Below are 13413 nucleotides of genomic sequence, written 5' to 3' on the forward strand. Positions count from 1 at the left end.
AGAGTAGCCAAGGCAAGGTATCTGGACTCCCTCCGGGAGCGGTTCCTGGTAGCTTATCACAGTCCACAAAGTCTGTAGTCCCTTGTGGAAGTCACTGATAAGCATCTCTAGGGGAAAGTTATAGTTCTGAGTGTGAAGATCTGTTGCTCACCTCATGGGTTAGAAGCCAATAATCCTGAAGTGCGTTTGGCCTAATCAATCAAGCCAGGTTTCCATTGGAATTTGGGCATATTTTTCCCTTTTAATTTCTGGTAACAGATGCCAGAGACAAGAGAAGAGAAAAATTGTGTTAGAATAAAAAATATTTCTAATGGAAATTTTGGAGTTTGAAACCATTATTTCATTATTGTCTTTTTCTATTTCCAAAAAGTTAGGCGAAGAGCCACTTTCAGGCGCTGGAGACTCTCCCCTTTCTGTTTCTGCAGCCCCGCTTCTCTCGCTTGGACTTTCTCATTGCTGCCTCTCTGCCCTGCAGCCCCTGCCCTGCTCCTTGCCTGCTGCAGCCAACACTGACTCTCTTGGTCACTCTGCGGGGATCAGCCTTCTGATTCTCTTCAGCTGGGAGACCCTCCTCCCAGGGTGTCACCTGTACCTGTCAGTGAGGCCCACTTTGCCGATGCTGGGTAAACACTCACCGAACTGGAATTAAAAGGATGCACACAGTCACAAAGTATCTCTTGCAATATATGTATTAATTACAAAGGGAGTGCAGTAGTCCTCCCTTATCCACGGTTTTTTTTTTTCCACATTTCGGTTACCTGCTGTCTACCACAGTCCAAAATATGAAATGGAAAATTCCAGAAATAAACAGTTCATAAGTTTTAAATTGCACACTGTTTTGAGTAGCGTAATGAAATCTCATGTTGTCCTGCCCAGGGCATGAATCATCCCTTTGTCCAACAAATCCACGCTGTGTACTCTCCCTGCCCATTAGCCAGTTAGTCGTGTCTCAGTTATCAGATCAGCTCTCGGGGTACTACAGCGCTTGTGTTCAAGTCACCCGTACTTTACTTAATAGTGACCCAAAGCACAAAAGTAGTGATGTTGGCAATTCAGATATGCCAGAGAGAAGCCATAAAGTGTGTCCTTTAAGTGAAAAGATGAAAGTTCTCTACTTGAGGAAAGAAAAAAGATTGTATGCTGAGCTTGCTAAGCTCCACGGTAAGAACGAATCTTCTGTGAAATTGTAAAGAAGGGAAAAGAAATTTGTGCTGATTTTGCTGTCGCACCTCAAACTGCAAAAGTTTTGGCCACACTGCATGACAAGCGCTTAGTTAAGATGGTAAAGGCATTAAAACTTTATCATAGGTATGTAGGTATAGGGAAAAAACACTGTATGTACTTGGTACAATCCACCATTTCTGGCATCCACTGGGGGTCTTGGAACATATCCCCTGTGAATAAGGGGGACTACTGTACTAGTAACTTGACAGTCGAGAAATCCAGCAGATGTACCTGTATTAGTTTCCTAGGGCTACTGTAACCATGGCTTAGAATAACAAATTTATTTTTCACTGCTCTGGAGACTGGAAGTCTGAAATTAAGGTCTCAGCACAACCATATGATCCCTCTGAAACCTGCAGGAGAATCCTTTCTTTCCTCTTCCTAGCTTCCGGTGTTTGCTGTCGATCTTTGGTGTTCTTTGCGCTATCGATAAATCACTCCAGTTGCTCTCTTTGTCATCACATGGCATTCTCCCTGTGTGTCTTGTCTAAATTTTCCTTCTTATAAGGACACCAGTGATTGGATTTAAGTCCCAAAGTAGTCGAGTATGACCCCATCCTAACTTGATTACCTCGACAAAGATCCTATTTCCATATAAGGTTGCATTCATAGGTTCAGGGGTAGAACTTCAACATATCTTTTTGAGGGGACACAGTTCAAGCCATAACACCACCTTATCAAGCATGTCAGAGTTAAGATCAGCAGTAATAAGATACAGTGACATAATGTACCCCTAATATGATGCACTGAGCAGGGCCTATCACTTCTGTTGTATTCTTGCCAAAAGTGCATTATCTGAATCTAATCGTGAGAAAACATCAGACATCTATATTGAGAGACATTCTACAAAAAACAGAGCCCTTCAAAAGTATCAGTGTCATGAAAGACACACGGATTCTGAAACAGAAAAGGGACAGGAGTGGGAAATCTGGTGAAATCTTTTAGTAGTTCAGTTAATAATGTTGTAGCAGTGTTACTATCTTAGTTTTGATACATGTAACATGGTTATGTAAGATGTTAACAGAGGAAGTAGGGTAAGAGTGCATCCAGGAGCACTCTGCTATTTTTGCAACTCTTCTGTAAATCTAAAATTATTTGAAAATCAATGTTTTAAAACAGAGAGTGCAAATTCATCTGTTCTTAGAAGCAAAGGGGAGGGGGAAGAGAATCTAGTAAAATCATACCAATTTTTAGTCCCATTTTAGGCTTTGTTAATTGAGAGCTTGCTTTTCACAAAGGACTGTGCCATATGCTCACCTAATTTCTTGGGCAGAATAGTTTAGTGGAGGCGTATGGTCCAGTATGTGATCCGCATCTTGCCTCTGCCACCTGAGATACGTGACCTGTGTAAGTACTTATGCTCATTGTACCTCAGCTTACTCATCTGTAAAATGGGAATAATGATATTCGCTCTCTCATAGGATGTTCTGATGATGCCATGGGCAAACCCATGGAAAGCTCTTAGCCCAGTGCCTGACACAGATTATAAGTTCCCAGTAAATGATAGCTCTCACCCACAGAATTCTTACTACTGTATTATGAGAGGATTATTTCCCCATGTTTAGTTGAAGAAACTGGGGGCAAGTAACTTACCTGTGATCACCCAGCTAGTAAGTATGAGAGCCAGACTAAAATAGGTAGATAGATAAATAATAGATAAATCATATATATATATATATATATATATATATATATATATATATATATATAATATCAATCATCAAGTTAGAAAAAAACATTAACCAGGAGGAGAATCTGCAGGAATTCTTTGAGGGGCAAGATACAAAGCAAGCTGTCAAGTGCCCTCAAAGGGGAGGAGTGGGGCCATTTGAAATAAAGCTATGTCTTGGAAGGAGGCAGAGGCAGGAGTAAATAATTGGCCAGTGAGTCAGTGGGAGGACCTGAAAGGGTAGGAAGGCCGTGGCGATAGGAGGTGCCATGCCCAGAGTGTCATCTTTGGGTGTATCACAGCAGAAAGCTGAGCCCGAACACCCCTGATGCAGCACATGATTCTTTTGATGCCAGCAGTAGTATATAGAGGTCAGCAGACTATGGCCCACTTCCGTTGGCCCTCAAGCTAAAAGTGGTTTTTATAAATTTTTAATGTGAAATTATATGAAATTTGAATTCTAGTGTCTACAAATAAAGGCTTAATGGGACATAACCACACTATTTACATACTGTGTATAGCTGATGGCAGAGATGAGTAGGTCTGAGAGAGGCTAGGTGGTCCACAAAACCTAAAATATTTACCATCTGGCCCCTTACAGAAAAAGTTTGCTAAGCCCTGGTATGGGGCATGGGCTCTGGAGCCAGCCTGCTTAGATTTAATTCTGGCTACCTTTTGCCCTGGCCAGGTAGCTCAGTTGATTAGAGCATCTTCCCCATATGCCAAGATTGTGGGTTTGATCCCCCGTCGGGGCAATTCAGGAATCAAGCAATGAATGCATAAATGAGTGGAACAACAATTTGATGTTTCCCTCCTTCCCTCCCTTCCTCTCTCTCAAAAAATCAATTAAAAAATTTTTTTAAATAAATAAATTCTGGCTACCTTTCGAGCTGAGTGACTTTAAGCAAGTTGCTCACTTCATGCCTTAGTTTCCCCATCTTTAAAATCAGGATTATAATAGTAGCTGCCTTGCAGGGATGTTCAGAGGAATAAATTAGTAAACATCTGTAAGGCACTAAGAGCCCCTACAACAAATGTTAGTTCATTATTATTTAATAATGCTAGAGCTTCGCAATCACTCTGAGACTTAACTTCCTTTTTAACATGAAGATGATGAAAGCATCCTAGAGGGTTACTGGGTGGGTGAAAGTTGACCCCTGGTGTGCAGTTCCCAGCACATCTCCTGTTACACAGATGGAGTCCTGCATAATGCTTCCCTGGTGTTCCCAAGCATTGGAAAGACATTTTTTACGATTCTAGCAACTCATGTGCAAAAGCCAGCACAATAAGACAAGAAAAGCAAAAAGCTATAAAGCTTAGAAAAGATGCAACAGAACTGTTGTTATTCAGAAAGTGCTGCCTACACAAAATATGCCGTGTCTTTTACTTTTCTTTTTTAACTTCTTTGGTGTGATGCACTCCTGCTCTGTCTTAAAATTGCATGGTGGGGGAGGTGTCTGCACATGAAACAGGACACCTTGTTCCTGGGTTTAGCATTGACCGTGCCCAGCTTGGTCTGGCAGCTGAGTTGTTGGACTAGGAAGCGTCTGCAAATCCTAGTCCATCATTTCTCCGTAAAGCCCGGAATCAACCTGGTATTGCATTTGCTAGTTCTGAGTAGAGTTCTTTAACTCGAATCTGGAAACATTTTCCCTGAGGGCTCTTTTTAGACAGCAGTAAAATGTAGCTGGAGACATACTGAGTAAATGGAAAAGAAAAATCACATTAGACCAAGATTTTCTTTTTTAATCTCTTATTCTCACTGAAGCCCTCAAGGAGGACACCGTAATTCATACTTCACTCCTGTGGGTCAGGCATGAAACCTCCTCCATAGATCCAGGAACCTGTAAATGCTCTGGTTTTAAAATTTGTACCTGCCCGCTTTGCTGCATGGGAGCACTAAGTCGCACAACCGTCGTGTCTGGTTCAATCATCCGTTGCTTTAGAATGAGATTGCCAGAGAGCAGCCTGTTTACTTCCACATGGTCAGTGCCTTAGGAAAGGCGCTTTCATTACAAACTCATGTAGCAGCACTGCACAACCTGCAGAGGAGCTGGCGTTTGCATCACGTGTACATTCTGTAGCTGTGCAGAAAACGCCCGTCCAACTGGGTCGTGTAAAAGGACAGCAAAGTCAGCAGACTCTTAGAAAAGATGACACAGCAGGTGGAACAGAGCTGAATCTTCTTCTATCCTGCCAAGCGTGCAGTGCTCCCTGCCCCTTTTTAAAGCAAGAGAACTCAATTGGCATTTGCCCTTCAGTCTCCCTGTTCTATACAGACTCTGTGTCCCAGCAAATTTAGCTGTTAAAGAAAGAGAGACCCAGGAGTCTCCGGGCTCTGAGGTGTGTACAGGATTATCTGAGACCAAGTCCTGCCCCCCCCCCCCCCCCCCCCCCGGAAATCTCCCATCTCTCTTGCTGCAGTGCTGTTCATGCCACAAAGGTGGTGATGTCACAGCGCTGGCATTGCCAGCCCAAGGCAGGACCCATTTAGAGGAATTCAGGGGATGCTCAAGAGTTATATGCCTGTGTGCGTGTGTGTGTGTGTTCATTATGCCAGTGATGCAGCTCTGACGTAAGACATATTTTTAAAACCCTCCTCTGGGGACAGATGCTCAGGAGCCAGGAATTGGACAGAAAGCATCCTGAAGGGCACTGTCACCTGGAAGCAGCAGGGCTATTGGATCTTTCTCTCAGGCACTTCAGGAATTAGAATGCAGCGTCTCTAATGTTGAGAGATTCATCTTTTGCGTTTTGGAACTGAGCCTTCCCAGTGTTCAGAGAGCTTCCTGCTGTCTGTTCAGCTCAGCAAGCCGAGAAGCTGGAGAAGTAACAGGCGCAGCCCGGATTCGTTCTCTGTCTTGGAAAAGTATTTACTGCTTCGAGAAACCGTGAAGTCACTCGTGGCCACATTGCAGAGTTGTTCTTGCCCTTTTCTTTTAGTCTTTTAATTTTTGTATTTAAATGCCAGAAAAGTTGGGTCTATTTCAAAGAAGGCTTCTTTCTGATTTCTGAGGCTGGCAAGGGCATTAAATGAGATGAGAGTTTCTTGGCGGAATTCTAAGTCCAGGCACAATTTTCCCAAGCACCTACTATGTTCACAACACCCTGCAGGGATGTCCTGGAGAATCTGAAGTTCTGGCTTAACCCTCGAAACTTTGAAAGAAAGCAATGGCTGAAAAAGAAAGATGAGCATCTTGAGACTCCCTCTGGAAATGATTGAGGTTCGCCACATTTGTCACGTTTGGCTTTTTCCATTAAAATTTGGTGTTTCGTGTGCTGTTCAGCATCTCCTGCGGGTCAGATGGAGCTTAGGAAGACAAGGGTAACTGTTCTGTTTGTCCTTGTCAGATGTTTTGTCTGTCATCTCTGTCTTTCAGCCTGTTTTATTTATGTAATTCTCATCTGCAAAGTCACTGGAATGGATCGGCTCCCACTCACCCATCAGCTTGGTTTGGGTAACTTGCAGATTTGCCAGTGCTTTAGGTAGAGTTGATTTTCAAAATTTGTGGCCAGATGTAGTATAAAAACCGATGCCCTTGGCAGGGTTTTCTCTTGGTGCATTTTTCTTCTGCTGCCTGGTTGTTCTTGATAAGTATTAAAATGTACATTTCATACTGAAGGTGCAGATACGGTTTCTTAAGAACTTTAAATTTTTTAAAAATTTAGTTAACTAAAAGATTCCTTGTCCTTTAGAAAATCCATTGCATAAAGGAGATCTGAAGAGTGGCTTTAGACAAGGTGGAGAAAAGGTTTTTTCAAAAGAGGAAACCAGAAGCATCAAAGACAGCATCCTCCTGACCAGGCCGTTGGGTGGGAAATCTGAGGTGGGCCTTCTCTGCAGGAGGGGCCGGGGAGAATTTTACTGCATGGAAGCTTCCGAGTTAAAAACGGGCAGATGCTGGGAGTGAGGGGAGTGAGCGGATCTGGGCCTATTTGCTGTCCACTCCGAGGCTGCTTCTGTTGACATCTCGCTGGCATTTCTCCTTCCCAGGCTCCTGTGCCAGGTCACCTCCGCACAGCTGGAGTGGGGCAGGGCAGTGTTCACATTTCACAGATCAGTGCGCAGCCAGCAGCCCATGGAGTGGGGCAGACTTTTGGTGGAGTTATGTTGTCTTCGTAATTGAACTTGACATTTTCCTTTCTTTTTTCTTTTTGATCCTACAGGAGCCTAGTAATAAACGGGTCAAACCCCTTTCCAGAGTCACATCACTAGCAAACCTCATCCCGCCCGTGAAGGCTACACCGCTAAAGCGCTTCAGCCAAACCCTGCAGGTAAGAAGGGCACAGTGGGCTCATGTTCGAAGAAAACCATGTTGTGCAGGAGGGCATTTCTCTTTTTCTGAGAATCTGCCCTGGTTTCAGGTTGACCTGAATCAATGTTTATTTTAATAGAAGGGAGCAAGGGAGGGAACCGAAAGGAAAAAAGAGCTACTTTCAACTTGTAGACTGGGGTCAGGCGGTGTCCTTTGAGAAGGGTAACTGGAGGAGTCATCTCTGTCTGGACTTTTCTCACAATTGTATTCCTGAGTTGTGGTCCCCATTCAGATGTTCTCTCTCCGGTTTTGTCCAAACGTATCTGTGGGCCTTCTAAGGAAACCAGCACATGGTATGAGCCAGAGGGTGAGAGAGCCTCATGGCTCGAGTTGAGATCTGCAAGTTACAGCACGTGGAAAAAAATTCAGTCCACCTGCCTTCTCATGGCCCGTCAGCTAGGAATGGCTTTTACTCTTTTGAATGGCTGGGAAAAAATCAAAAGAGGAATGATATTCCACCACATGGGAAAATTATATGAGATTCACATTTCAGTGTCCATAAATAAAGTTTTGTTGGGACACAGGCATGCCCGATGCTTATGTGTTGTCTGTGGCTGCTTTTGCAATAGTGGCAGAGTTGAGCAGTTGTGACAGAGACCATATTGCCCACAAGGCCAAAAATATTTGCTATCTGGTCCTTTGCAGAAAATGTTTGCTGACCTCTGGCTTAGAACAGGGGCCCTGGAAATGAAGTATCTTAGTTCTGACCTCAGCGCTGTCACTCAAAGACTTAGTCACCATGGGCAGATGTCTTAACATCTTTAGGTCTTGCTTTTATTCCCAATGGGTAAATGGGGGGTGATGCCATTAGCTCCTTTATAGAATTATTGTAAAGATTTACAACATAGTGCATTTAAAGGGCATGGTATAGTGCCTTGGTCCTTAGTTAGCAATCACTAATTTACTAATTAGTTATCCGGGAATTAAGTGCTATCTACTGTAATAATTCTTTGGTTAACAAGTGGTGATAGTTGTTCTTAAACTCCTGATCAGCTTTATCTTGTAAAGTGAAAATTGAGACTTGTCCAAAGCCTTGTACCCATTTTGATAATCATAAAAGCCCTCTTATAGACTGAAGCCCACAAAAGTCATGCTATGAAGAGGCTCACCTTGTGTAGCTGAGAAGTAGACTCGAGTCCCCCATTTCTCACTTGTCCTGAATACTTTTCTTTATAGTATTTTTACCTTGACTTTGTGGATCATTAAGAAAATGGTGGACTGGAACCCAAGGCTTGTCCCATGCTATGACAACCTGTGACTTGAGAACTATTTTAATCTTCCTTACCCCTCCCGTCGTAGCTTCCACACCATTCATCCAATGTACTGTGTCTCGGCTTAGCCCAAGCTGTTCTCACCGCTTTCCTATAGACGCTGTGCCTCTCCAGTGCCTCCGCTGCCCTGCCCATTCCTCTGTTAACTCTGCTCACAGTTTCTTCTGAATGAATATCCCAACATGTAATTACCTATGGGTTTGGCTCTGTTTCTCTTGGTGCTGGCGCCCTGAGTATCCCCTGATCCCCTTATGGGAGAACAGAGGAGAAAAAAAATAAGGTTGTCCAGGGGAGGCAGATGAAGGACTTTGAAGCTGGTGGAGAAAACTCTGTTTACCTTCTCTCCCCCGTGACCAGTCCCTCAGCCCTCTGGCCAAGTTCATTGCAGGCTTCCCCTGGAAGATTCATCACCGCCCTAGTCCTGCACATCTGGTCTTTCGCTGAGTTCTGCTTTTTGAAAATTCTTTAGCCTGCTATTTCACCCTTTCCTTTCCACCCCAGTGGCTGTGGCTCAAGTTCGTTCACTCCGTAGTTATTTCCCCCCTTGATTACGAGACCTCCATGGTACCAGCCATTTCTTCCCATTGTCTCTCCTAGGACAGTCCACCCTCTGCCCAAGGAAGGGCCTCACTCATCCCACAAATTGAGTGGGCCCTCATCAAGCACCAGGCTCTACTTCCTGCCCTCATGTTGCTTACATTCCAGTTAGAGTTGCTTTCTGGCAACTTCATGGCCACATCTGGCCTTCAAGTTGTGTTTTGTTTGGTTGCACTGTGTTTTGAGCTGACAATTAAAAAATCAAAACAGATTGTAAGAATCTGGCCTTCTGATGTCTCTTGAGGAAGTGGAAGGCTTGGTAGTGCTGAACCTCTGTTCCCATGTGGTAGCAATGAGCTAGACCTGAGTAGCCAGCCAGCTGTCGCTTACAAATGTCCCCACTGTCATACCTTCAAATTCTTTCCCTTGGCCTCCCAGCAACTTTTATTTCTTTTCTCCTGCTTCTGCCCTACACAGGGAATGCTGCAGGAAATATTTGATCACCTTGACAATTTGCATTGACCTAAAGAACTGGGACAGAAAGAAATCAAGCCATGTCTGAAATCCAACAGAGTGAGGCCAAGCAAGGATGAGAAAGCCAGGCCCCAGGGAGAGATCTGATATGTGAAGATTAGTTTCTAAAACCTTAAAGATTTTTTTGGTAGCAAAATAATATATATTTTTTCAAATATCATGATAAGTAGCTAACTCCAGGCTCCGCTTATGGACAGAAACAACCCAGCAGAAGCAGAACAGTTATTCATAATGGTTATGCACCTAGACATGGAGAGAACTTGAGCAGTGTGCTTAGGCTGTGTGTCCTTGAGGGGTCAGCAAATGGAAAGATGCCCCTGTGGCTGCATGCAGAGTTAGCCATGTCTGCAGGGGGATGTGGGAAGCATGAAGAATGCCATCCCCCCCCCCCAATACAGTGCTAGTTCTACAAAATTACTTGCAGTCCTAGCATCTCAGTGATAATCTCGTGATGTTATTGCGTCCCTCACCAGCTAGAATGGGATGGGATGCTAATGTAGCCTGAGGAGCAGGGAGGATGGGGGAAGGGGGAGCCCCAGCGGGGTACTCAGTGGGCCACACTCACGTTCTTTGCCATTTTGCTTACTGTGGTCTTGATGCCCATTCTAAAAGGAGAGGAACAGAGAACAAGGAGTGTAGGAGCTACCCCACGCCTCTCAGCATGCGTTTCTTACCCATATGTGTATATATTTATACCTTTTCTACTTCCAAAAACAACTCAAGGCTGTGATTGAACAGCTTGGTTCTCTGCTGCAGTATCTCTCATCCTTGGCTCCTGGCACCTTAGAGCCATGTATATCCCTTTGGATGCCCAGTTGTATCTCCCGGGTTGGGCTCCTTTTATTATAGGAAAAGAGATGAGTGAGACCCAAACACCCAAACACGACACTTTAATCAATAATGGAGCACTTAGCAGTCCTTCCTCTGGCGCCTCAGGAGGGTATCAGGAGAGCACGGGGCTGGCAGCCTCTTCTAGAAAGGTTGAGACACCCGGTCACCGATGGAGTGGTGCTTGCAGCAGCTCAGCCAGACACTGCAGGGCTTGTTCTCTTGCCTACCCTGTGCCCCATGTGGACTGGGGGCTCGGGCCTCAGCACAAAGGCAGCATTTGTGGAAGTCACAGAGGGACGGCCGACTGCATGGCCCTCCGTCTGCTGCTGACCGGGAAGGTTAGCGCTGCTGGTAGATGGAGCACAGATGTCTGGATCCCTCTGGGCCCATAAATCCTCTCGCTGGCCTGCCCGGGAGGAAAATCCGGCCCAGCTCCGAGCGGGATCTGCATGCACTCCTCCTGTGGAGCGAGGAAGGCAAGGTGGCCTCCTGCCGTTGGCCAGTCACCTCGGGTCCCAGCTGTGCACGCCTGGTGGACCTGTTCGAGTGCAGCGCGTGCTGTGGAATGCTGTGTGCATTACACTGGGTTGAGCCCTGCCTCCTCTTTGGACAGGAGCTTGCTTTTTTTTTTTTTTCCATTATAAAAGTATATGTTCATTATGGAAAAATACAGAAAAGGAGAAACAGCCCATTAATATTTTAATAATTCCCTTCCAGTGTTATTCTAGGTATGAGTGCGTAATATTCACACTCCGAGACTAATTTGGGGGTGCTCCCAGTCTACCCAGCCTTTTCTTTGTGTGATCTGTTCACTTTGGATGAAACCTCCCATGAAGACTGTGGATGATCAGTTTTTCTTGCATCTCTATTAGTCTTGGCCTCACGTATTTCCAAGCTATGCAGTTAGGTATATAAAGGTTCTTCTTTATCATTGTTAAAGCCTCTTGGGGAATTGTTCCTTTAATTAAAGTTAAATAATCCTGTTCATTTCTTTTACTGCTTTGGGGGGGGTGTTAATTTTAATTATTTTTCGTCTTGCCTGATGTGTTTTATCTCTTTCATTTTTACTTTCCCTTTGTAATTTAGCTGGATGGGAATTTTGCTATGGCTTATGGGAAATATTATATCACAGTTATTCTTGGAAAATATGATCTTAATGGACTGAGTATATATTATTCCAGTGTGTTGATGTGATTTATTTTATATAACCAGTCTCTTATAAATGGATATTTAGGCTGTGAATATTTTTGGATTATTATATAACTCTATTGAAAATGATTTTTTAGGCATTTGTCTTTTTTTAAGTACCTACCTTCTATAGGACTTTCTTGTCTGGTTATATAACATCATTTTAAAAATTGAAAAATATAGAGAAGGACAGAAAAGGGAGTAAAAGCCATTTGTAATCCCATCTCCCCATCTCCAGAAAACTTCTGTTAACATTTTGGCATATTCTCAGGCAACCTTTTCTTTTACAATATAGTTGCATGTGTATTTTTATAAAACAAAATCACAATCACACTATATGCACTATTTTTAACTTGCTTTTGTCTTAACACAGTATAAGATAACCTTATAGTATGAGAGTATATTTTCAAGTCATTAAATATTTTTCACAAACCCAATTTTTACTGTTCCTTTAAAAGGATATTCTTCTGTTGTTGAATATTTTAGTTTCCATTTTTCCACCATTATAGATGACAGTGCTTCAAACATCCTGATCACAGATCTTGTGTGTGTCTATATTTCTTTCTTAGATTATATTCCCAGAAGTGGAATTCTGGCCAAAGGGTGTGAACACTAAACGCCTTTGATATCACAAGAGTTAGGCCTCTATTCTTGATGTGTATCTGTCCTGGACAGAATCGCTTCTCTGTGTTCTCACATCTTAATTCTAGACTCATAGTCACATTTCTCCTCTCTTTTGGCACAGTTTTTCCTCCTCCTGCTGTGACATCTTTACAAGATGGCTCTTCCCAGGGGCCCCTTAACTTTTCCACACAGGCCAAGTTTGTCTCTTTCTTTTCTTTGTATCCACAATGCCTAACACTACACATTACTTAGGATGTGCCCCGAATTTGGCAGTTACTATTATTATCACTTTTCTTTCTTGAAAAGGTGGCCATTATTCTTCTGAGGGGCTGGCAGTGGGTGACCACTTAGTAATGTTATATAACTAGGCTACCTCACAGTAGAAAATGACTCCCCTCCCCAACTTGTATCCCCTCAGGGAGGATTGTTGTGGCTAAAGAAGGGTTTCTAGTAACCACAGTCTCTAATTGCTCCATTCCCTGGTCCTTAGATCTGGAGGTTATTTCATGTAATCCAGATACAACAGAAAATATGAGGCATCAGTGTTTCCCATTAATGTTTCTCATATCAACTGTTACTTGTTCTTCCCTAGACTTGTGGGGAGTAGTGAGTATGAAAAAGGAGACAATGCCTGCTCTTGAAAAGGAGAAAATCTATTTGGTAAAAGTTGTCTAAGATATTTAAAAAAACAAACCAGGAAATTCAAAGCTGTTGTATCCCAACTGTTCATCCACTCCCATCATAGTCTATGTATAGGAGAAACCAGAATCACCATCAAATTTCTGATATTGGTTACTCCTAGGGAGTACCATCAAAGAGACTTTTATAGGCCTGTTGTTTTCTGTCTTGTGTTCTCCCTTTCCCCGTTCCGCACAATTACAAATTAGTAGACATGAGTAAACAGGCAGCGACTATTGAGCTTCAGTTTTTATGTTATGTGTTTCTATCATGCTTGAACTTTTCAAATACAGGGCGGGGCCAGAGTAGGTTTACAGTTGTGAGTACATGAAACGAGAGTTTATTCTTGTATTATTATTTATTAATTATTGTGTTATTTTCCATATGAACAACTGTAAACCTGCTTCACCCCATCCAGTAATAATATTTACCTTTGCAACCAGATAAAAATATATAAGATTTGAAAATCTTATAGGATAAATAATACTAGAGAGAGCATGGTTGGTAATGGCCTGGGAGACAGGAGTTGGAGAAAGGGTGG

General features: G+C 43.3%; 1 protein-coding gene across 4 annotated transcripts in view; it reads left to right on the plus strand.

Annotated features, from left to right (window-relative positions):
* The window catches only part of ARHGEF3 (Rho guanine nucleotide exchange factor 3), a 273431-nt gene that overhangs the window by 228006 nt on the left and 32012 nt on the right, over positions 1-13413 (plus strand). For all 4 annotated transcript variants that reach the window (XM_081160293.1, XM_081160291.1, XM_081160292.1 and 1 more), the window contains one exon: positions 7061-7168. In XM_081160293.1, coding sequence (XP_081016419.1) covers positions 7061-7168 — 108 coding nt within the window. The remainder of the gene's footprint in view (positions 1-7060; positions 7169-13413) is intronic.

The sequence above is a fragment of the Miniopterus schreibersii genome, assembly GCF_964146895.1.
Source record: "Miniopterus schreibersii genome assembly, chromosome: 15".
In the NCBI taxonomy this organism is placed as follows: Eukaryota; Metazoa; Chordata; class Mammalia; order Chiroptera; family Miniopteridae; genus Miniopterus; species Miniopterus schreibersii.